Consider the following 24,796-nt stretch of genomic DNA (forward strand, 5'->3'; position numbering starts at 1 on the left):
TCACCTAACCTTGTCGCACCTCGGTCCCCTTCACCCTTAACCTGTCTAACTTCGCCTAACTTTGTCATGGTTGGTCTCAGATGTCCTAGGATATGTGTAAACCAAAGAAGTCGAGAATTGATGGAGGTTTGATGGTCAAAGGAGGGTCGTTGTTGGTGGGGTTTAGGGGTGTCACGACGTAGTTTGTGACAGTCACCCCCTCCTTAGCAGCGAACGTCCTCGTGAGCACATTGTTCATATTTGGTGGGAGAAAAGGACTCAGCAGCAGTGAGTACCCTCTCCCGGCACAACATGTCGTCGCAACGTTGCAGCACAATCATGTAGGCATGTATAACCTTGCCTAACTTCATCGATGCCCCTCGACCTGTCCAGGGTCGGTTCGTTGGACGTGAGACACCGAGTACGAGGGTCCCCGAAGGTCATCGATGATTGTCAGCAAATCCCTAGCATTTATGAATATCAGACACGTAGCGTGGGAACTTTTGATCGTTGTGACGATGTTTGTTGTTGTCGTGACAACATGTTATGCGAAGTTACCCGCTCCCTGACGACGAGCGAGTTCAGCGATTATACTAAGTACCTAGCCCTTCGGCGCTGTTCGTCTTTCTTCCCCAGTACTCTATCAAAATTGCACTTCTACTACTTCACCCCTTTAACGTATTTCTTTACTAAAACTTCTTGAACTCTTAACAGAATGGCTTCCGACCGAGACCTAAACATTTGTAAGGCCTTCGAGGAGACTCTCCACAGTACCCGTGAGTTCTACTCTTAACCCATACCTTCCCCTTAGTCGTCAACGGTAGCTGACATTAGTCGCCCGCATGTCTGCCCCTTCTCCCCGCCAGGTTTCTTCTGTCGGCCTCGGATCCTTAGCCATCACCGATGGCTCTGTTTCCCCAGCTGCAGCTGGTACGTCTTTCGGTGTGGCGCCGGCGCCATCTTCGGTTCCCGCGTCCCTCGGCCAGCATGAGGCCCAACCCGCTCGTGCTGGCCAGTCACCTACATTGGGTTCAACCGCTACTGCCGTTGAGATTGGTAGCGACGAAGATGAGGATATGGGGAAGGTAAAACGGTGGTAGCCGACGATGACATGGAGGGAGGTGAAGATATGCCGGAAGATGGTGGTTCCGAAGTGCCGGATACATCTTCGGTAGCAAGGATCCGGGCTATGAGTCATACGTCCCAGCTTATACAAGTACCTATGTGTTAGCGCTGAATCTCACAGCCATCCGCGTTGATGAAAGAGGTTCCCCCAAAATATATTTGCGTTCTCAGAACTCCAACGGCTATATGCGCGTGGGGTATTATAAGGAGCAAGCCCGAGTGAAGGCTGAGAAAAAGCAGAAACACAGCCGAACTTCGAGTAATGTTGATGACGCTCCTCTTCCTTTGGCGAAAAGGACCAAAGTTGCTCGCCCTTCGTCCTCAACCTCTGGCCAAGATGGATCCCTGGAGAAAGGTGGTAGTCGAACAGTGCGGGACGAAAATGCATTGTGGAACCTGTTTGCTGCTGAGCGTGACCGATGGGAAGTGTGTAGTGTGGAGGAATCGTGTGATCGTTACCGGTATGTTTGTTCTAAATCCTATGGTGTACCTGCTAATCAACAGACGTGAGATCATCACTTATGGGAGGAAAAGATGGCCCTGTCTTCGCCCGGTCAAACCTCACAACCGCGGTTCTCGATGTGCTTCTTGCACCACCGGCCCCTGCTCCTTCTTTCCTGCCAATCTTGCCCGAGGATTCCCTCCTCGCTCCACCGACCACTCTCCCCTCCCCCCTCTTATCAATTGGGAGAGCCCCTCCTCAAATCCGTTCGTGGTCCAATCCACTCCGGCCACCCCGTCTCCCTCCAACCGGCGCCCCACTCCCATCGCCAATGATGACGGCTTTCCCTCTCCCGTTCCTTTGGTGAACTTAGCCGCTTCTCGTCCTTCTCCTCCGACAGTCAGCTCATCTCGACGCCTGCCGGCCGATGAGGATATCGAACGTCTCACTCGTTCCCCGTCTCCTGCTGTTGCTGGCCCTTCTCGCCCGACACCCTGTCGTTATCCTGGGTCTAGGCCCACTTCCACTCCTTCGGCTGGCCCGTCCCGTCCTACCCAAACCCGTCCCACCCCTACCACTCGCCCTTCGCCGACTCCTACTCCAAGTTTACCCCCTGCTCATGGGACTCGCAGCCGCCAACCATCTCTTCCTCCTTCCTCCGGTCTCCCCAGTGCTCTCTCTCCCGTCAAAACCCCTTCGTCCAAGTCACCTAAAGGAAAAGGGAAAAAGAAAGCTGTATCCTTCGACCAAGAAGTAGAGGAGACAGAGGAGAGTACTCAGCAATCAGAGGAGATTCCTCCATTAGTCCACCCCTTCATCTCTGAAGATCCTCGTGTCCCTGATGAACAGAAACAATTGGCTACCTTCCGTTCCACCATCATTGGTTTGACTACTGAGCTCCAAGCCCATAGGAAAGATACGTCCGCCCTCCTCGAATACAACATGAGACTCGTATCGGCCCTTAATGCTCTGTCAACTTCCATAGCGACGGTGGTGAATTCGTCCGATGTTGGTCCTTCCTCTTGCACTGAGTTAGCTAGGGTATCTCGTGAACAGTTAACGTCAATGAACGACTTTCGCCGGAAGTTGTATGAGACACCCTTCGTCCTGAACCCTGTTGAGTTCGAGCTTCCACCGACACTCGATTGGCTAAAGACGTCAAAGCCTTCTTGGCCCAGCTCTCAGGATGCCGCCTTTCTCGTTGTCCTAGTTCTCCCGCTCGAGTGTCTCCGTACCCTTCGGCAACTGTGGAAGTCTCCCAGCCTCACCGCTGCTCGTGATCCTTCGCTTCACGCAGCTCACATTGGGGCTCTCAATGCTGCATGGAAGGAGGCTCGGGCAATACGACGCGTAGGACAGACAAACCGGGGGAACAATTCGGGGGATAGGCAGGAGGTAAGAGAGCAAGAGGAAAGAGGACAAGGTTTGGTGAGTTGTACTTAGCTGATGTGGTACTCCGTTGTATGAACTACTGTCTCATCCGCGATCGACCTGCTCTTCCCTTCTTCGGCTTATTCGGGTGAAGTTCGTGGAACTTTGCCAATGCTTCGTCAGCACCGTCTACATTCTCTGCTGGTTCCCATGAAACCAAATCATCCGTTCCTTCGTATCCTAACCATTCTACCAGGTACTCTAACTTCCCTGACCTCTTATTTATTCTCGAGTCCACAATATCCTTTACTTCCCACAACTCTCCTACGTTATCTACCTCTATTGGGCCAGGTGGCTCAGCCTGCTGACCAGGGAACACTGGAGGATGGTAGGGACGGAGCAAGGAGACATGGAATACATCATGGATACCTGCCATCGTTCCCGGTACTTCCAATTTACAGGCATGAGAACCTACCTGCCGTACTACCTTGTACGGCCCACTTTGCTTAGCATCCAACTTCTTCATTGGTCTCTTAGTCTTGATATTCTCTAATGACAGCATAACTAGGTCACCTTCCACGAAGTTCGGCGTAGTTCGGTGTTTCCTATTATATCCTTCGGCGTACTTCTCATTAGCTTTCTCGATTCCTTCTATACATTCCTTATGTATCTCCGTCAAATCCCTGACCACCATTGTAGCAGCAGGTACTTCGACATCACTAGTCTTGATCTCTTCAGCCCACCCAGGATGGTACCCGTAGTTCGCATAAAATGGAGTCTTATCTATCGTGGAATGATGGGTGTTGTTGTAGGCGAAGCTCGCCCGTCCGAGCAGCTTCGACCAGTCGTTCTGCTGATAGGAAGTGAAGATTCAAAGGTATAGCTCCAGGGATTGATTGGTTCGTTCGGTCTGTCCATCAGTCTGTGGATGATACGCGGTAGAAAGATGTAGTTTTATCCCGAGACTATTGGTTAAGTTCTTCCAAAACTTCGAAGTAAACTTCAACCCTCTGTCTGATACTATACTCTCTGGTAACCCATGCTGGGCCACCACATAGTCCATTATCAGCTCTGATAATCCAGCTGCGATTAACTTCGTCGTAGTTGGGATAAAAACTGCCCATTTGGTCAACCGGTCGACCACCACCAGGATGGAGTTGTATCCCCAAGAATTTGGTAATTCTTCGATGAAATCCATAGATATGCTGGACCATGGTTTGGTCGCAACTTGTAGTGGTTTGAGCTCACCATGCGGTTTCTGTCTGTTCGTTTTAGCTCTCTGGCATACAGCACAGCCACCAACATAGTCCTCAACATCTTTACGAACACCTACCCAGACATAATCCCTCAGGACCAACTCTAGGGTTTTGGCTACCCCAGGATGTCCAGCCAGAATCGAGTCATGCCGGGCCTTCATAATCTTAAGCCGAGCATCGGCGTAGTTCGGCACATATATTCGACTATTGAATGTAAAGAAACCCTTCGCTGACCAACCGGCTCGAAGTATTAATGGTGACCGCGAACTCCGCCGAAGTTCGGTTACTGACCTGGGTTCCTGTACGTTATCTCGACAGGTATCGTGAGAACACTCAGCACATATTAAGCCAAGCATCTCCACTCTGACTTCCTCTATTTCCTGCTCTGCCTTCTGTCCTTCAACGAGGTCTACCGGTTCGATCAAATCACTGTCCTTCAGCTCTTTAGTTCCTTGCAAAGCTCGAAGAAGGTGTTGTAACCCAGACGTAGTCTGATCAACTTCGTCGAACTTCGGCAAACCTTGGATAAGGTTACTCTCCTGCACCATCGTACTTCCCTTCCCCGAATGGTAGTTGGCTCTCCTTGAAAGCCCATCTGGTAGCGTAGCCTGTTTCCCAGGCCGATATACCATTTTAAACCTGAAGTTAGAGAGCTCTTTGACCCACCTGCCCTGTCTAGAGCTTAGCTGCTTCGGTTCCATCCAATAGGTCAGGTTCAAATGATCCGTGAGAACTATCGTTTCTACCTGTAGCAGTAAGTGTCTCCTTCTCCTGAAAGCTTCAACAATAGCTAATAATTCCTTCTCCCCTACTGTGTAGTTCAGCTGAGCCGCTTGAAAAGCCCCTGACTCTATGGCTACTGGATGCTCCTGACCTAATTTGTTTACCTGCGATATTATGAAACCCCAGCCGAAGAACGATGCATCTGTCTGTAGTAGTGTCTTCAACGAAGGATCAAAATGAGCCAAGACCGGAGCCCTACACATCCTATCCTTCAATTCTTTAAAGGCTTCTTCCTGTTCGACTCCCCAAACAAAAGGTACGTCTTTCCTTGTGAGATCATTGATTGATTCAGCAATCCGGGAGAAGTTGGGAACAAAACGACGGTAGTCGCTGACCACTCCCATAAATCCCCTACTCTCTCTGAGGTTCTTAGGACGAGGGAAAGACACCACAGCATCAACATACTCTGGATTACTTGAAACCCCACTCTGAGAGACGACAAAACCCAGGAAGATCACAGAGTCTCTTTCAAATTCGCACTTACTAGCCTTCACGAACAGGTTCGACCTTCGGAGAACTTCGAATACCTTCGCCGTAGTTTCCCTCAATTCTTCCAACGTTTGACCATAGATGAGTATATCATCTATATAAACCACTACTCCTTTTCCTAGCAATTCTCTGAAGCTTTCATTCAGGAAATGCTGGAACACAGCAGGAGCATTTCGAAGCCCATCACGGACAACAAGGGATTCGAACATACCGTATTGGGTCCTGAACGCTGTCAGGTGTTCGAATCCTTCCTTTACTCATAAGAGCTGGTACGCTCCAATGAGATCTAGCTTGCTGAAATACCTCGCTTTTCCCAGCTCCTCAGTTATCTGCCCGATCAGAGGTAATGGATAAGCGTCTGGTACCGTAACTTCGTTTAACTTTCGATAGTCAATGACCATTCGCCATTGCCCTTTTATTTTCTTCGGCACCAGGAACATTGGTGATCCGTACGGCGAGTTACTAGGTCTGATTTGTCCGGTCGATAATTCGCGATCTAGGATATCTCTCAGCGCATTTCTCTGATCTTCTCCAAGAGAATAGAGGGGAGCCACTTTCAAGTTTGCCCCCTCCTTCAGATCAAACTCCAGGTCATACTCCCTACAAGGGGGTAATTCTTCACCTCCCTTCCTCGGGTTAAAAACATCAATGAACGAGTGGTATTTGTCACGGCCGTCAAATAACTTCTTTCCAATAGACCAACGGTCGACGAACCTCGGCTAACTTGATGGTTCTGGCTCGATGTCTCACCCAACCAGGAGGGTGCAGACGTCGAAAGGGAGGTAACTACGACGTACTTCGGCGTAGTTACTCTATCTAAAAGGGGTTTTTACTGATGGCGATGTATCTCGATTTATATTGTAGCTATCTCTATCAATCTTTCACTACTGACAACAATCAAGGATCGCTGAAGAACTTCAGCGATCTTCTCAGCTAATATTATCTACTCCTCCTGATTGTTCACCCAACCCTCTTGCGCATTGACGTACTTCAACGCACCTCGCCCAGCTTCCCCGAGTCCCCGGCCGTACTTCGTTCCCCTTCGACTAACCCCGCCTAACATCACCGCACTTCTGCTCTCATTGCCCCTACCTACCCTAACTCCGCCTAACTTCGCCGTACATCGGACCCCCATTGTCCCTACTTAGCCTAACTCCGTCTAACTTCGCCGCACTTCTACTCCCATCGTCCCTAGATACCCCTAACTCCGTCTAACTTCGCCGTACTTCGCCGTCCTTATGCTCCAGACCCCTGCATACATTATTCACCTGTTGTACTTCGCCGTAGTTGGTCTCAGATGTCCAAGGTTACGTGTAAGGTGAAGAGGTTAAGGCGTAATAGAGGTTTTGATGGTCAAAGGAGGGTTGTTGATGGTGGGATATTCAAGGTGTCACGACGTAGTTCGTGACAGTATTGTTCAGGAACAACCTGATACAACTCCTCCTGTTCCTCCGGACTCAGCTCATCCTGGTCATCTTTGTCTCGGAGGTCTATCGCGTCCGTCGGAGTTGGTAGCCCTATGGCAGCCAACCTCGCCAAACTTGGTGGTGGTGGTGGGGTTGGGATGGGAAATTTCACTGTGTTATCCGTTCCATCAAGAATAACACCTTCTCTCCTCATCCAATCCCACCCTATCACTACGTCTGCGTCGCAGAGAGTAGTCACATCGAGACAAACAGATCGCGCTTTGGCGTCCTTCGTCAAACCAAACATAACTTCGACAAACTCGGTAATGGGTCCAGCAACACTCACCGAGCCGTCGAACATATGAACGGGTACACCCACCGGGTATCGTCTCCTTTCTACACCTATCTCCGCCGCTGCCCTGGGGCTGATATATGAACAAGTAGCCCCAGTGTCCCAGAGCGTGGTTAGTTTGGTTCCATTGATGAAAATGTCCGTTTTTGGTTGATCCTTTGAAGTGGAAGGGATAAGAAGGTGACTATCGATGTTGCATAAACAAGGGATACTGAGTGGTGTATTTTTGTATTCACAATTCTCTTGCTTCATCAGGTGTGTCTCTTTTCTGGTTTTAGGAATGGTGGCCGAGAGAATATGGCGGACCCGCCGAGCCTCGCCTACTGCGACAGGTCCTCGTCTTTCCCCTGCTCTTCTTCCCCTTCCCAGTCTCCTGTTACCGCGTTCAGATTCCTCCTCTGTCCAAGAGGTACTGCGTTACCCCCCAATCCTCCACCACGTTCGCCGAACTTCTCCCCCCACGGAGGCAACCATCCAACTTTTACCTTCGCTGCCCTCACCGGGCAGTCCTTCAACCAATGTCCCCTCTCCCCGCACTCAGTGCACTTCCCTTCCTTCTTCCTTGTCTCCCTCAGCTCGGGAGGTGGTCTGGGCCATTGTCGGCGAAGTTTGTCGGCATTCGACGGAATGGTCTTGACCTGCGTCAATGTAATAGTCGCTTGCACCCCAGGCTGCGCCAAAGTTTGCCTCCCTTCCCCTCTCTTCTCCTCCCTTCTGTCCGCCTTCTGATTATCCACCACTAGTACTTCCCTTACCCCCGTCTCTTTCTTCTTCTCCGCAACCTTCTCCACCTTCCTTCTCCACAGCCGATTGTCCGTGGGAATAACAAACTCCAATAATTCCTTGACAGTCCCAAAAGATTTACCATGCCTAGCAATTTCATCTAGGAGGTGTGGTTTCAACCCTTTCTTGGCTCGGTCAACTAGGTTTCCGTCATCAGACCACTTGAGTATCGCCACATGTTGTTGAAAGGCGGAGAAGTACTCCAAAGCTGACCCAGTCTGTCTTAGGTCGTTAAGCAGTCGGGCTGCGGTTCCTTCTTCATCGGGATCACCAAAGTTTGTATTGAGATATTTAACGAATTGATCATACTCCCTAAGGTAGTCAGGAAGAGGTCTCTTGGCAAGATCGGGTTGAACGGCGAGAAGAGGTGTTTCGTGTGCATGAGAGATCATGAAAAGACTTTCTTGGTGTCGTTGGGGAAAAGGTGGGAGTTTAGTTTGTAATGAATTTCACACTCTGACAGAAATGCGGTTAACTTGTTCCTCTCTCCTCTCCAAAAGTCCGGGTTAGGCAGTTTTATCCCTTTTCGTTCGCTAATTGTCACGAACTACGTCGTAACATCCCTGACAACCACCATCACCGACCCTCCTTTCACCATCACCGACCTTCCTTTCACCACCACCAACCTCCACTCGAACCACTGAGACCAACTACGGCGAAGTTACGAGAACCAAGAGGGGATTTGTCACGATAACCCCGCCTAGCGGAGAACTACGGCGAAGTTAGGGGAAGGGAACCGAGGGAGAGCAGAACAGGGGAAGTTAGGCGAAGTTAGTCAAAGTGAGCGGAGTAGGATATCGGGGATATGGCGAGGTACGGCGAAGTTGAACAAAGAGGACTGAGCGTGAGGCAGTGCAGGAGTTGAGGGACGTTCTATGAGAAGAGAGGAGTAGTATAGATAGTTTACAGATCGCTGAACTTCTTCAGTGATCCTTGATTGTTGTCAGTAGCGAGAGATATATTCAGTAGCTACAACCTTCGAGTTAAGGAGAGCTACCACCGAGCCGTCCAACGTACTACGGCGAAGTTAGCCGCAGTACATTGACGATCATCTTATCATTTACCACTCGACGTATCACTACGGCGAAGTTAGCCATAGTTCCTCGACGAGTACCCCGTCCTAGTGAGACATTGACGCCCCACTACGACGTAGTTAGCCGAGGTTTGTCGACCGTCGGTCAGTAGAGAAGAAGAAACGACGATTGTGACACTAATCACGCTCGGCGTCGCCAAAGTTTCTTGCCCCATGGCGTACCTCACCCCTTCTGTTATCCCTTCTGCAATTCCCCCCACTGTTTCCCTCTCCCTCCTCAGCTCCCATTCCTCCCTACGCCTCCTCTCTTCCATCATGTCCTTGTTCATATTTGCCACCAGCTGCATCAAGGCTAACAGCACCCCTTGTGTTCCTTCTTCTCCAAAGTTTGTCCCACTTCCGGTATTTTCTCTTGGGCGTGGGGTTTGGTCTGACTCAATTGGGGATCCCACGGGTGGAAGAGAATCAGGTGGAGGGGTAGGAGGATTAGAAGGACGGGTGGGATGAACTCATCTCCTAGTACTGATCCTCCAGTGTTATCCTCCGCCCCCAGTTGCTGTCCCATAGCTCTACTAAGCTCCTCCAATGCTCTCCTCTTATTCTCCTCCATTGCTTCCCTGTCCCTACTCAAACTTCGCGTGGTCCGCCTTTCTGGTTCCATCTTATCCTTGTACTCCTTCGAGGTTCGCACGGGTCGTCGGTAATAGCGATCCTTGATACTGTCTGTCACGGCTGTCGACAAACTTCTTCCTATTAGACCAACGGTCGACAAACCTCGGCTAACTTGATGCTTCTGAGTTGATGTCTCACCCAACCAGGAGGGCGCAGACGTCGAAAGGAATGTAACTACAACGTACTTCAACGTAGTTACTCTATCTAAAAGGGGTTTTTACTGATGATGATGTATCTCGATTTATATTGTAGCTATTTCTATCAATCTTTCACTACTGACAACAATCAAGGATCGCTGAAGAACTTCAGCGATCTTCTCAGCTAATATTATCTACTCCTCCTGATTGTTCATCCAACCCTCTTGCACATTGACGTACTTCAACGCACCTCGCCCAACTTCCCCGAGTCCCCGGCCGTACTTCGTTCCCCTTCGACTAACCCCGCCTAACATCGCCGCACTTCTGCTCCCATTGTCCTTACCTACCCTAACTCCGTCTAACTTCGCCATACTTCTGCTTCCATTGTCCCTACTTAGCCTGACTCTGTCTAACTTCGCCTGTCACGAGACCAACTAACCAGCATTGGGACGATATAACAGTGCCCCTCGGAACAGTGATCTAAACCACTGCGACAAAAAGGCCTATCAACCTGCGATATCTACAATCGCCAGTCGCTGGTTAAATACCCAATCCATCCTAAACCGTGCTCAAACCGTGACTAAACTTAATCAGGTAACAACATGTCCTTCCTCATGTCACAACAACTCATGACATCGCCGTACTCCTGCTCCCATTGTCCCTAGACCCCCCTAACTCCGTCTAACTTCGCCGTCCTTATGCTCCAGACCCCTGTATACCTTATTCTCCCGTTGTACTTTGCCGTAGTTGGTCTCAGATGTCCTAGGTTACGTGTAGGGTGAAGAGGTTAAGACGTGATAGGGGTTTTGATGGTCAAAGGAGGGTTGTTGATGGTGGGATATTCAAGGTGTCACAACGTAGTTTGTGACACATTCTTTCCAACCCTCCTTTTAATCTTGAAAGGACCAACATATTTTGCTTCTAATCTTTGACTTGGTCGTTCCATAGTCAGATACTTCGTACTCAGCAGTACCTGTTCTCCCTCTCTGAACTCTTCTGGAATGCTCTTGTGTCTCCTGTTGTAGTATTCTCCACTAATTTCATTAGCCACCCTGACTTGCTCTTGAACTGCCGCATGTAGTTCTCCCATATCTTTCCATTTTCTTGCCAACTTGTTTGACTTTGATCGAATATCGTGCAAATGGATGTCGTAGTGCGGTACATAGCCGTAACATGCTTCAAATGGACACAAACTGTGGCTACTATGTGGCAAACAGTTATAAGCAAACTCAGCAATCGTTTGAAGCTGATCCCAATTGTCCACGTTATAGTTCACATACATCCCAAGTAGGATTTCCATCTGTTGATTTACTCGCTCGGTCTGTCCGTCTGTTTGAGGATGATACGCAGTCGAATATAAGTTCTTTATTCCCAGGAACTGACGTATTCCTTTCCAAATTTCAGCTGTAAATTGAATTCCCCTATCTGATACAATTGTTCGAGGTACTCCGTGCCTTGAAAAGATCTCCTTGATATATATGTCGGCCACCTTGTTTGCTGTTAGTCCGGTTGTACATGGAATAAATCAAGCCATTTTTGGTTAGTCAATCAAGTATTACTAGAATCGCGTCAGACTCGGTCGATTTTGGTAGAGGTCCCACTATGTCCATAGAGATGTCTGTCCACGGAAGTGTGGGTACTGGCAAGGAGACCAGATGTCCGTATGGCTGATGTCGATGATTCTTATGTCGGTTACAAATCTCACATCCTTTTACGTATTTTGCAGTATGATCATCCAAATGTGGCCAGTAATAGTCCTCTTTGACTGTCACGAACTACGTCGTGACACCGTGAGTATTTGTTGATTAGTAATGCCACATAACTACGATATGGATTGGTCATACAATTTTTATTCCGTAGTCTTCGATGCCATTCTTTACTATCATCGTAATTGTACTCGTTGTACACTTTGAACAGATTAAAAGTCTCAGTACCTCTGGATATAGTGAAGATATCGCACTGATCGTACGCACTCAAACTGTCATGAATAGTGATAAGGAAGTCTGACTCATGCTCAGAATAGTGATAAGGAAATATGACTCATGCTAGGAACTGTGATAAGGATTGAAGGAAAATATGAGTCATGGTATTTAGCAGTTCAGCAGTGAGGCATTTACGTGATTGGCTGAAGCCTGGAAGGTTCAGCAGTTTAGCAGTGAGGCATTTATGTGATTGGCTAGAGAATCCCTCACACGCTTTTTATTTAGTACACCTACTTTAGTTTTGAAGGGTATAAAAGGAGCACATCTCCCCCCTCTTTCTTCAGCAATGTATCTTCATCTTGAAGTTGAACTTCATCTTTGAAAGTCACCTAGTTGGTTCTAACCAACACCTCAGTACCCTCAGTACCTAAGGCAGTCATCAAGCTCTACGAGCCAGAGACTAAAACCCTTCAGTACCCAAGGCAGTACTTTGCAACCGCAGTCTACCCGCAGGCGTGACACAAACAAACGTGCATACGAACCGACCCAACGAGACATCGGGAACCGTATGACGAACCATACACGAAGCACCGTACTGGTGTAGTTGGAAAAAAGGACAGTCCAGCTTCAGTTGTGACGTAGACGTCGCCGCGTAGATGTATAAAATCCGGTCCGTGCTGGTGGCATACACAGTAGAGGCCTCTGGTGTACGTCTTGCGTATGATAAGTCCTCTACGAGAGTCTATTATTATAATACGATTCATAAGCTAAATTTAAAGCACAATGTCGCACAATCGTTCGACTACGATTGGTCTCGAATCCGTACCCGCACTATCGAGTCAAAGCAACTACTTTGATTGGAAACTTGCCATAGAAAACTATCTCTTTATCCATGGATGTCTTGGGATAATTGAAGGTACGGATGTCGAACCGTACCGCCAACCTACGATCGCTCGTACGGTTCGAGCAGGCTCAGTCGTACCTACAGCTGAGGAGACTATCACACACACCTCACTCGACTCAGATGATGAAGAGCGCTGGGAATCGTGGCGTAAACGCAAACTTCGAGCTCAAGGTGCGATCATGAGCAAAGTCGAACGCGGTTTGCTGATTGATCTACGATCTCTTCGAACCGCATACGAAATGTGGAAATTCCTTGCAACAGATATGCAACTACAGACACCCGAACATCGTACAGATGTCAAACGCAAGCTACGAATGCTTATGCTCAAGTTGAATCCTACGGATACAGAGATGACACAACACCTACAGAAGTTTAACCTACTCTGGCTTGAAGCTGAAGAGTCAGGATGCAAGTTCTCAGCTGATACTCGTGCGCTCTGGTTCCTCGATTCGCTTCCTCGAAGCGACTTCAAAGTCATGTGATCTCTCTACATTAATCTCCCTACGACTTCAAAGACCTGGGCTGAACTTCGACGCTTGTATCAGGTTGAAGTCGCAGATCGCGCACGACTCATTACTCCTACAATGTCTGCTCAGATCAATAATACAAGTGCGGATCATGCGCATACGCATGCAAATACGGATTAGATTAAGACAGCAGAGTGTCACTATTGTCATAAGAAGGGACATCTTAAGAAGGACTGTAGGAAGAGGATTAGGGATGAACAGAAAGGGAAATTGAAGGGATCAAAGGGATCGAAGGCGAAGTCAAAGGATTCAAAAGCACAAGTTAATACTGCACAATCCAATACAACAAATGAAGGCACTTCGAACCCTACGATTGATCCATTCTGGGCCGCTGCTATCAGTCTTACCGAGCCAACCGTACAGTACGTAGGCTCGAAGCTCGTACCCGAATTCCTCCTTGACGGTGGAGCTACCCACCATCTCACACCTGATTGTACGATTCTCTCGAACATCGTACGACTCGACACGGCTATCACGTTCGGTCTTGCGGATACTACGACCAAGGTTCATGTATATGAAAAGGGAGACATTCTACTACGACTCCCCTCTGGTCAAACCGTACGGATCGTGGATGTATACCTTACGAACGTCGCACGACAGAACATCCTATCCGCAGGTACACTCAAAGCTTGTGGGTGGGACGTAGACTTCGTAAAGGGTGAACTTCGTAAAGGAAAGGAGATTGTTACGATACAAGAACACAGTGTTTTCCCATATGTACAACTGGGGGAGCTTGTACCCAAGACTACAGGTACGATCAGTTCAACAACTCGTATTGGACCACTACAAACCGAACACAATCGACTTGGTCATATAGGTCGTAATCGTATTATCAAGCTCACACAAGCGGGGGAGCTACGATACAGTGCGGATGAGTTGAAGGCAGACTTGTGGCGTACGGATAGGTGCGCGGTTTGTCAAGAACAGAAGAATACTCGACTTCCAAAGAAGGATGTCAGTCCGCACGGAACTCGTAATTGCAAAATCGTACATTCGGATATCTCTGGACCCCTACGACCTTCGGGGCAAGGTGCGACGTACATCATTACGATGTACGATGACTACTTGAAGGTCAATCGAGTGGTGAGTAGTGACCGCACCGAACCGACAGCATGTTGCATTCTACCTTAATGTCACGGCCGTCGAACAACTATCTTCTGGCAGACCGACGGTCGACGAACCTCGGCTAACTTGATGCTTCTGACTCAATGTCTCACCCAACCAGAAGGGTGCAGACGTCAAAGGGAATGTGACTACGACGTACTTCGGCGTAGTTACTCTATCTAAAAGGGGTCTTTACTGATGGCAATGTATCTTGATTTATATTGTAGCTATTTCTATCAATCTTTCACTACTGACAACAATCAAGGATTGCTGAAGAACTTCAGGGATCTTCTCAGCTAATATTATCTACTCCTCCTGATTGTTCACCCAACCCTCTTGAGCTTTGACGTACTTCAACGCACTTCGTCCAACTTCCCCGAGCCCTCGGCCATCCTCTTCCTCCTTCGACTAACTCCGCCTAACATCGCCGCACTTCTGCTCCCATTGTCCCTACTTAGCCTAACTCCGTCTAACTTTGCCGTACTTCTGCTCCCATTGTCCCTACTTAGACTAACTCCGCCTAACTTCGCCGTACTTCTGCTCCCATTGTCCCTACTTAGCCTAACTCCGTCTAACTTCGCCGTACTTGGTGTCAGAAGTCCTGAGTTACGTGTAGAGTAAAGAGGTTAAGGCGTGATGGGGTTTTGATGGCCAAAGGAGGGTCATTGTTGGTGGAGTAATCGAGGTGTCGCGACGTAGTTCGTGACACTTAAGGAGTTTGTCGCAAAGATCGAACGACAACTCGGTGGAACCGTACGATTCCTTCGTACGGATGGAGGTACCGAATACGCAGGATCGCAAGCGCAACAATGGTACACAGAGAAAGGTATCATACACCAGATCTCTCCACGCTACACACCCGAACTGAATGGTGTAGCTGAAGGCTTCAATTGTACAGTCGCTGTCAAAAGTTTCCGTACACCGATCATCGGAGACACCTCAACCACCCGGTTTTGTCCTCAACCCCTGTCACATCCCCCGTTCCTATGACCCCTATGCTACGTGCTGATGCATGCATTGCTGAATAATGATAGTCATGACCGAGGTGGAGGTGTATGCAAGATTTGGAAGCATGAAAGTGCATAAGAAGGGTACTAGAGGGTTTCCTCTCCACCCATCTTCCTCACCATGGTCACTATCCCTCGAACCCCTTCCAAACGTGGTACCGTCATTGGTTTTCACAAAGCTGGCCTCACACTTGGTCAGATTGCTCGCAAGCTAGGCTGGCCTCGATCTACCGTCCAATATACAGTCGAAAGATACAAACAATACGACACTGCCTACGATCGCCCACGCCCAGGACGCCCTTCCAAGATGGAAAGAACTACTCGTCGAATTATCCGTGATATCACCCATCATCCCCAAGTTCCCTTCGGCTCTATTGCCTCCACATACAACCTCAGTGAACCCACCATCCGCCGCATTGCGGCCAGACATGGTCTCCACCGCCGAGTCATGCGCCGTACCCCTTTCTTACGCCCACAAGCAATCGAAAAGCGGATCAATTGGGCAAAGGATAATGTAGGACAGGATTGGAGCCGAGTTATCTTCACAGATGAGATGTCTTTGGAGTTGGGACTTGCAAGGCGTGCTTATACAACTCGAGGAGTTGGACAGGCGTTTGATTTGAAACATCTTCAACCAACATTTCGATCTGGGAGGAAGTCTATCATGGTATGGGGTGCTATGGCACATAATCATAAATTCCCTCTCATTCTTCTTCCTCCTGGAGGACTCAATGCCGCTCGCTATTCCGAGATTGTCTTACCAAAGCTGAAGGAGTATGAAGAGATATTGTCTGCAGAGATTGACCGAATGGTGAGTTCATGACAAGAGACAAGACAAAATTCCGCTGATTCTCTCCAGGTCCTAGTAGTTGAAGACAACGCTCCATGCCACAAAGCAAAACACAGTCAGCAAAAGCGTGATACACTTGGTGTCCATTCACTTATCCACCCTCCCTCATCTCCGGATGTTAATCCTATCGAGAATCTCTGGTCAATGGTGAAGTACAAGGTTAGCAAGCGCCTTCCAAGAGCGACAAATGTGGAGCAGTTGTTTGAACATTGTGTGGCGGAGTGGGAAGCTATAGACATGGATATTGTCAACAAGGTGGTGGCTAGCATGCCAAGGAGGGTTGAGGCTGTCAAGCATGCTAAGGGGTACGCTATCAAGTACTAAGATGGGCTGTAGACATGATTGAACTAGCCAAAATGCATCTAAATGTCTATAGAAGAAGTGGTGAGTAACCGATGATCGATGCGCGCGGATTGTACGGAGACTTTTGACAGCGACTGTACACTCAAAGAGATGGCTAGTTCAATGCTATCTTCGGCTTCCCTCGATCATTCGTACTGGGATTACGCTGTACGATACGCATCCGTAATGATGATGAAGACAAGTACGAGTGCGGACAGTACGAATGCGTGGTTCACACTCACAGGTCGCAAGCCAGGCCTAGAGAAAGCTTTCATGTTTGGTGAACTTGTATACGTACAGATACCGATTGAAGTACGTGGCAAGCCGCAGCGTGACTTCCACAAAGGAGAACTAGCAAGGGTTCTTGGTCAAGAGGAAGGTATGAGTGGTTGGATCATACGATACAAATCGAATGGTTTGATCGTGATTAGTCGTGATGTGCAAAGTGCACAGGAATACATTCGACCTTTGATCACAGTACAAGATCATGTTCCCGCACCAGTCGTACCAAATACGAATACAACCACAGTCACTCCTACAACACTTCCTGATCCCCTCCCTGGTCCACTTCCTGCGCCTGTACTTACAACACAGGTACGACCTGATTCACCTGAATCCGTACACGAACCCGTACGTGAATCTACTCCAGTCGTAGAGAATCCTTCGAATACGATCCCTGCGGAACCGCCTGCTACAACTGTAGAAGAAACACCTGCTGAAGAACCTACAACTACTCCTACGGTTCAACAGCCTGCACCAATTGTGCGTGTCGTACCGCAACCCACTCGTACAAGCGGCCAAATTAGAGATCGTATGAACGTACAAGGTACACTCTCTGCAGTAACCTGGTTCCCTGTTCAGGCTTTGTACTATGGTCTAGCCAGTGAAGTTGCAATGATACTCGCAATCGAAGGAAGTGATGTCGTACCGCAGACTGCGGGGGAGGCTCTTTGTAGTCCGCGGAGTACGGATTGGAAGATCGCAATGACTCGCAAACTCGACAATATCAAGTCGAAGGATACATGGAAGGAGACTACACTTCCGCAAGGTCGTAAAGCTATTGATTCAAGATGGGTCTTTGCAATGTAGAAGGATGCAGATGGGAAGATCCTCAAGTACAAAGCTCGACTCGTAGCGAAGGGATTTTTGCAACAACCTGGGAATAGATTACGAAGAGACGCACGCACCCGTAAGCTGTATGGTCAGTCTACGAATCATACTTACAATCGCTGCATCGTACAATCTCGTAACACATCAAGCAGATGTTGAAGGAGCGTATCTCAATGGTGTACTTGAAGAAGAAATCGACATGAGATACCCAGAAGGTATGGCTCGAGCTCCTGGTTGTAATACCTTACGATTGTACAAGTCGCTGTACGGTCTCAAGCAGTCTGCACGAGTTTGGTGGATCGAACTCGGTAATGCGCTCGCAATGTACGGATTCGTACAACTCAAATCAGATTGGGGAATGTGATACAAGGCATCTAAAGGTTCAGATGGTCCTATTATTGTACTTGCATATGTGGACGACCTCGTAATCGCAGCTCGAACTCAAGATGTGATTGTATGACTCATGCGATTCCTCAAGTTGAAGTGGACAATGACAGAAATGGGGGAGATGAAACAGATACTAGGGCTCAAGGTAGTTCGCGATCGTACAAACCGTACGATTCACCTATCGCAACCAGCGTATATCGAACGTGCAGCTGCGGAGAACTCGGTCGCAATTCGAGCCTACGGTACTCCCCTCCCACAACATGTAGAGGATCTCTATGTCACAATCGTCGTTTCTTCTTCTCTACTGACCGACGGTCGACAAACCTCGGCTAACTACGTCGTAGTGGGGCGTCGATGTCTCACTAAGACAGGGTACTCGTCGAGGAACTACGGCTAACTTCGCCGTAGTAATACGTCGAGTGGTGAATGATAAGATGATCGTCGATGAACTACGGCTAACTTCGCCGTAGTACGTTGAACTGCTCGGTGGTAGCTCTCCTTAACTCGAAGGTTGTAGCTACTGAATATATCTCTCGCTACTGACAACAATCAAGGATCGCTGAAGAAGTTCAGCGATCTGTAAACTATCTATACTACTCCTCTCTTCTCGTAGAATGTCCCTCAACTCCTGCACTGCCTCACGCTCAGTCCTCTTCGTTCAACTTCGCCGTACCTCGCCATATCCCCGATATCCTACTCCGCTCACTTTGACTAACTTCGCCTAACTTCCCCTGTTCTGCTCTCCCTCGGTTCCCTTCCCCTAACTTCGCCGTAGTTCCCCGCTAGGCGGGGTTATCGTGACAAATCCCCTCTTGGTTCTCGTAACTTAGCCGTAGTTGGTCTCAGTGGTTCGAGTGGAGGTTGGTAGTGGTGAAAGGAAGGTCGGTGATGGTGAAAGGAGGGTCGGTGATGGTGGTTGTCAGGGATGTTACGACGTAGTTCGTGACAGTCGCCCCCTCCTTGGGCGCGAACGTCCTCGTGAGCTTCGTATGCATGTAATGAAGAAAAAGACACTCAGCAGGTTGCAGGAAACACAATTTGTCATATAACAGTTGTTGGTAGATGATACCATGGTTTGTTGTTAATCGGACAGTAAACTTCGTCGAAGTTCATCGTGGTTGCTTGTTGTTACCCTGTGGTAGTTACATTGTAAGTGAGACAGAGGATTTGGGGTACAACAAACCTCGTCGAAGTTCGTCAGCGTATCCCTAACTTATATGAATGTGAGACACGTAGCGTGGGAATTCTGATCGTCGCCATGGTGTTTGTTGTCGCTGAGACAACTTGTTATGCGAAGTTACCAGCGCCCTGACGACGAGTAGTCGTATCAGTCATACTAAATACTCAGTACTTCGGCCCACTTCTTCTTCTTTCCCAGTACCAATCCTAAATCGTACTATCATCGTCTATCGATTCTCAGCCTTTACCATACCAAACATATCAATTTGATATATTTCAACAAAATGTCTTCTCGTCCGGAGCTCAACGCCCATAAATTTTTCGCAGATCGCTTTGCCGCTGTTCGTAAGTCTCTTCGTACTGTCTATAAGCTACTCTGTTGCTGATTGTTCTAGTCGCTCAGCAGGGGAACTCTCCCCGCCATGTGTCGTCCATGGGCTTTGGAGCCCTAGCCATCACCGATGGCTCGCCTTCTGCTGCTGCAGCCTCCGCTGCAGTTCCTTCTGCCACCGCGTCCCCTGTTGCGGTTACGACCCCTCTCTCCTCTGGCCAACAGGAGGTCAGACCTGCTCCTGTTGGCCTTCCGCACCCGTCAGGCCGTACTGCCACTGTGGTAGAAATCGATGATGATGACGATGAGGAGATGGATGGTGCTCGTCGTGGTGAAGAGACGGGTGTGTTGGTTGATGATGGTGAGAAGGGTGGTGCAGATGAGGATGATGAGATGGGTGAGGTCGATGAAGATGAGGAAGTCCTCAGTGTTGATCTCGGTGATCCAGCGCTGTTTGAGGATAGAGAAACGTGGGTGTCAGAGTTGGAAAAGTTAAGCCGTATGTCCTCTTGTCATATACCCTGTTCGTAAGTGCTGACATGTAGCTGTTCGTGATAATGAAGGTTCTCCCGAATTCCGCGTACGGCTCCAGACTTTTTTCGGGAAGAAACGGGTTGCGTATCAGGAGAAGATGGATGCTCTGGCTGAAATTAAAGCCGAGAAACGTCGCCGCTCCCCTTCCGCCCACGACGAAGTTACCCCTCCTTCGGCGAAACGGGTCAAAGAGACCCCTCGGTCCTCTACAGGACAGGCTGAATTGTTTCCCTCCCCTTCCCACGAGCCAGGGAGTGCCCGCAAGGCGTCGTTGCGGGAGCAGGATAGGCTATGGAAGTTGTTCATCGATGAAAGGGAGCGATGGGAGGTCGCCAGTATCGAAGAGTCGTGTGATAAATGCCGGTAAGTTCCTTCCCTAGAAGTTTATACGTCTTGTCACGAGACCAACTAACCAGCATTGGGACGATATAACAGTGCCCTTCAGAGACAGTGGTCTAAACCACTGCGCTAAAAGGCCTATTAACCGGCGGTTACTGCATACCGCCGGTCGCTGGTTAAATACCCAACCCATCCTATCACTATCACTATCAAACTGTCTTGTCACTTCGTGACACGTCTGCTGATCAGTAGCCGTGAAATTATCACGTATGGGAGAGCGAAGTGGCCGTGTCTACGACCGGTCAAACCTCATAATCGCGGGTCCCGTTGTGCTTCTTGCACTTCTGGTCCCTGCTCGTTCTGTCCCCCCAACACCGCTCGGGACATTCCTCCAAGACCTTCTGCTCCCCTCGGTCCCCCTACACTCCGTCCGCCGCTGTTCGCCGCCGTCTCCCCACAGCCCAAGACGGGGAATATCCTTCGCGCTCTCCTTCGGCGAACTTCTCCTCTCCTGGCCCCACCTCGCCGTCACCCGCCGCCCGTCGCCTGCCCAACTCTCCCGTGGCCGGACCGTCACGTCTCCCTGCCACTCCTTCGGCTGGTCCGTCCCGTCGCACTCCTCGTCGTGCTTCTTCCGCAGCTCTTCGGCCTTCTACTCCTGTGGCTGGCCCATCTCGTCTCCCGGCTACTCCTTCTGCCGTTCCGTCTCGTCCCAGCAGGAGCCGTCCTACTCCTGTCTCAACTCAAGAGGACTTCTCTTCAAGTCTCCCTCCTGCCCTTGGGACCCGAAGCCGTCAACCATCTGTCCCTCCTGCTTCTGGGCTCTCAACTCCTGCCCCTCCTGTGAAAACTCCTCCGAAATCTTCGAAAGGGAAAGGCAAGAATAAGAAAGCTGTCCAGTTCGAACCGGCTGTGGTGGAAGACGAAAGTACTCAGCTACCAGGGGAAATCCTTCCTTCCCTCAACCACCCCACTATCGCTCTCGATCCTCGGATACCAGAGGAGGACAAACAATTAGCCACCTTCCGTTCCGTCATTATTGGCTTAACCACGCAATTACAAGCCAATAGACGAGATACGGCGAAGCTTGTCGAATATTGTGTGAAGCTGGTCTCTGCGATGAATACTCTCTCTCGGACAATGGCAACTCTTGTGAACTCCTCCGACATAGGGCCATTAGGGCGAACTGAGTTAGCTAGAGTCTCCCGAGAGCTCACAACGGACATGAGCGACTTCTACCGCAATCTCTTCGACTCTCCTTACCTCCTGAACCCCACTGAGTATATGCTCCCCCCTACACTGGACTGGTTAAGACCATCTCAACCAGCTCGACTCAGTTCTCAGGATGGTGCTTTCCTCGATATCCTAACTCTTCCCGCAGACTGTCTTAGAACACTTCGTCAGTTGTGGAAATCACCTAGTCTGAGTGTCGCTCGTGATCCTGCTCTCCACTCCGCTCACATTCTCGCCTTTAATACAGCATGGAAGGAGACTCGGGCCCTCCGACGGGCGGTGGGACCGAAGGTTACTGAGAGTAGTTCTGGGAGTGGTCCTGCACCGGGAAACGAAGAACAGGGAGGAAGTTCGCAGCAGTGAGTTGTACTTAGCTAATGTTGTACCAGTTGTATGAATTACTTCCTCGTTCGTGATCTCACCACTCGTCCTTTCGTCGGCTTATCCGGGTGAAGTTCGTGGAACTTTGCCAATATGTCATTAGCTCCGTCCACATTTTCCACTGGTTCCCATGATACTGCGTCATCCGAGCCTTCGTAACCTAACCATTCCACTAGATATTCTAACTTCCCTGACCTCTTATTTACTCTTGAGTCCACAATATCCTTTACTTCCCACGATTCTCCTACGTTATCTACCTCTACTGGGCCAGGTGGTTCAGCTTGCTGACCAGGAAATACCGGAGGGTGATAGGGACGGAGTAAAGAAACATGGAATACATCATGGATACCTGCCATCGTTCCTGGTAATTCCAGTTTACAAGCATGAGAACCTACTTGCCGTACTACCTTGTACGGCCCACTTTGCTTAACGTCCAACTTCTTCATTGGTCTCTTAGTCTTGATATTTTCTAATGACAGCATCACTAGGTCACCTTCCACGAAGTTCGGCGTAGTTCGGTGTTTCCTATTGTATCCTTCGGCGTACTTCTCATTAGCTCTCTCAATCCCCTCAATACATTCCTTATGTATTTCAGTTAGGTCTTTTACTGCTATTGTAGCAGCAGGTACCTCGACTTCACTAGCCTCAATCTCTTCAGCCCATCGAGGGTGGTACCCATAGTTCGCATAGAATGGGGTCTTGTTTATCGCGGAATGATGGGTGTTGTTATAAGCAAAGCTAGCTCGAGCAAGTAGCTTCGACCAGTCGTTCTGCTGGTAGGAAGTGAAGATTCGAAGGTATAATTCCAGGGACTGGTTTGTTCGTTCGGTCTGTCCATCAGTCTGTGGATGATACGCGGTAGAAAGATGTAGTCTTATCCCGAGACTATCGGTCAAGTTCTTCCAAAACTTCGAAGTAAACTTCGATCCTCTGTCTGATACTATACTCTCTGGCAACCCATGCTGGGCCACCACATAGTCCATTATCAGCTCCGATAGTCCAGCTGTGGTTAACTTCGTCGTGGTTGGGATAAACATGGCCCATTTTGTCAGTCGATCCACGACCACTAAGATAGAGTTATATCCATGGGAATTTGGGAGCTCTTCGATGAAATCCATCGAGATACTTGACCAAGGTTTTGTCGCTACTTGTAGGGGTTTAAGTTCTCCATGAGGCTTCTGTCTGTTAGTCTTAGCTCTCTGACATACCGCACAACCAGCGACATAGTCTTCTACATCCTTCCTTACTCCAACCCAAACATAATCCCTTAGGATTAGTTCAAGGGTCTTCGCCGAACCTGGGTGACCAGCCAAAGCCGAGTCATGTCGCATCTTCATGATCTTTAGTCGAGCGTCGGCGTAGTTCGGCACATAAGTGCGATCATCGAATGTGAGGAAACCTCTCGGGGTCCACCCCCCACGAAGTATTAGAGGAGATCGCGAACTACGGCGTAGTTCGGTGATTGATCCTGGTTCCTGTACATCATCGTGACACGTCGGATGAGAACACTCAGCGCAGATAACTCCTAATAACTCCTCTCTAACCTCCTCTACGTCTTCGTCCTCCTGTACTCCAAGCATCAGATCCATAGGGTCAACAAGATCCTTTTCCTTCATTTCCCTTGTCCCTTGCAAGGCTCGAAGGAGGTGGCGCAACTCCGACGTGGTGGGGTCAACTTCGTCGAACTTCGGCAGACCTTGAATAAGGTTACTCTCTTGTATCATGGTACTTCCTTTTCCCGAGTGATAATCCGCCCGTCTAGACAACCCGTCTGGAAGGCTTGCTTGAGTCCCTGGTCGATAAACCATTTTAAATCTGAAGTTAGCTAACTCTTCTACCCACCTACCTTGACGTGGGCTGAGTTGCTTCGGTTCCATCCAGTAAGTGAGATTTAAATGGTCGGTAAGGACCGTGGTTTCTACCTGCAGTAGTAAGTGTCTTCTTCTTCTGAAACCCTCAACTACGGCGAGGAACTCCTTTTCTCCTACCGTGTAATTTAGTTGGGCCGTATTGAACGCGCCTGACTCGATGGCGACTGGGTGCTCTTGCCCAGCTGTATTAATCTGCGAAATTATGAAACCCCAGCCGAAGAACGAGGCATCTGTCTGTAATATGGTCTTCAATGTGGGGTCAAAGCGAGCTAACACCGGCGCAGTACACATCCTAGCCTTCAATTCTTTAAAGGCTGACTCCTGTTCTGCTCCCCACACAAACGGTACCTCCTTCCTCGTCAAATCATTGATAGGTCTAGCAATCTTCGAGAAGTTGGGAACAAAACGCCTGTAATAGCTCACGACTCCAATGAAACCCCTCGACTCTCGTAGATTCTTTGGACGTGGGAAGGATGTGATGGCGTCAATGTACTCTGGATTAACCGATACACCTCGAGAGGAAACCACAAAACCCAGGAATACCACCGAATCTCTTTCGAACTCGCACTTACTAGCTTTCACGTACAAGTTCGCCTTCCGCAGCACCTCAAAGACCTTCGCCATAGTTCCTCGTAATTCCTCCAATGTATTCCCATAAATGAGGATATCGTCAATGTAGACCACGACTCCATTCCCTAGCAGTTCTCTAAACACCTCGTTCAGGAAGTGTTGGAAGACAGCAGGGGCGTTTCGCAGCCCATCACGAACGACAAGAGATTCGAACATACCATACTGTGTCCTGAACGCCGTCAGGTGTTCATGTCCTTCTGTCACCCTCAACAATTGGTACGCCCCAATTAGGTCTAGTTTGCTGAAGTACCTTGCTTTTCCAAGTTCTTCGGTAATCTGGCCTATTAATGGGAGAGGGTAGGCATCTGGTATGGTCG

At 49.1% G+C, this 24,796-nt stretch overlaps 3 protein-coding genes across 3 annotated transcripts; all 3 read left to right on the plus strand.

Annotated features, from left to right (window-relative positions):
* Positions 1–694: 694 nt before the first annotated feature.
* TREMEDRAFT_60414 (uncharacterized protein) lies at positions 695–2,989 on the plus strand (the record flags this gene model as incomplete). Its single annotated transcript, XM_007002752.1, has 5 exons — positions 695–755; positions 814–1,064; positions 1,097–1,205; positions 1,226–1,565; positions 1,609–2,989. 5 exons carry the CDS (start codon positions 695–697, stop codon positions 2,987–2,989), a joined length of 2,142 nt encoding a protein of 713 aa, XP_007002814.1.
* A 12,682-nt stretch (positions 2,990–15,671) lies between these two features.
* Positions 15,672–16,448, plus strand: TREMEDRAFT_18036 (uncharacterized protein; the record flags this gene model as incomplete). The annotated part of the gene is made up of 2 exons (XM_007002180.1): positions 15,672–16,107; positions 16,162–16,448. Coding segments are annotated over 2 exons (723 nt in total), but the record flags the coding sequence as incomplete, so codon positions are not given.
* A 2,996-nt stretch (positions 16,449–19,444) lies between these two features.
* TREMEDRAFT_60418 (uncharacterized protein) lies at positions 19,445–20,497 on the plus strand (the record flags this gene model as incomplete). Its single annotated transcript, XM_007002753.1, has 4 exons — positions 19,445–19,505; positions 19,556–19,990; positions 20,037–20,388; positions 20,461–20,497. The coding sequence occupies 4 exons, from the start codon at positions 19,445–19,447 to the stop codon at positions 20,495–20,497; spliced, it is 885 nt and encodes a 294-aa protein (XP_007002815.1).
* Between the last annotated feature and the right edge of the window lie 4,299 nt (positions 20,498–24,796).

Source organism: Tremella mesenterica, assembly GCF_000271645.1.
Source record: "Tremella mesenterica DSM 1558 unplaced genomic scaffold TREMEscaffold_2, whole genome shotgun sequence".
Taxonomy (NCBI): Eukaryota; Fungi; Basidiomycota; class Tremellomycetes; order Tremellales; family Tremellaceae; genus Tremella; species Tremella mesenterica.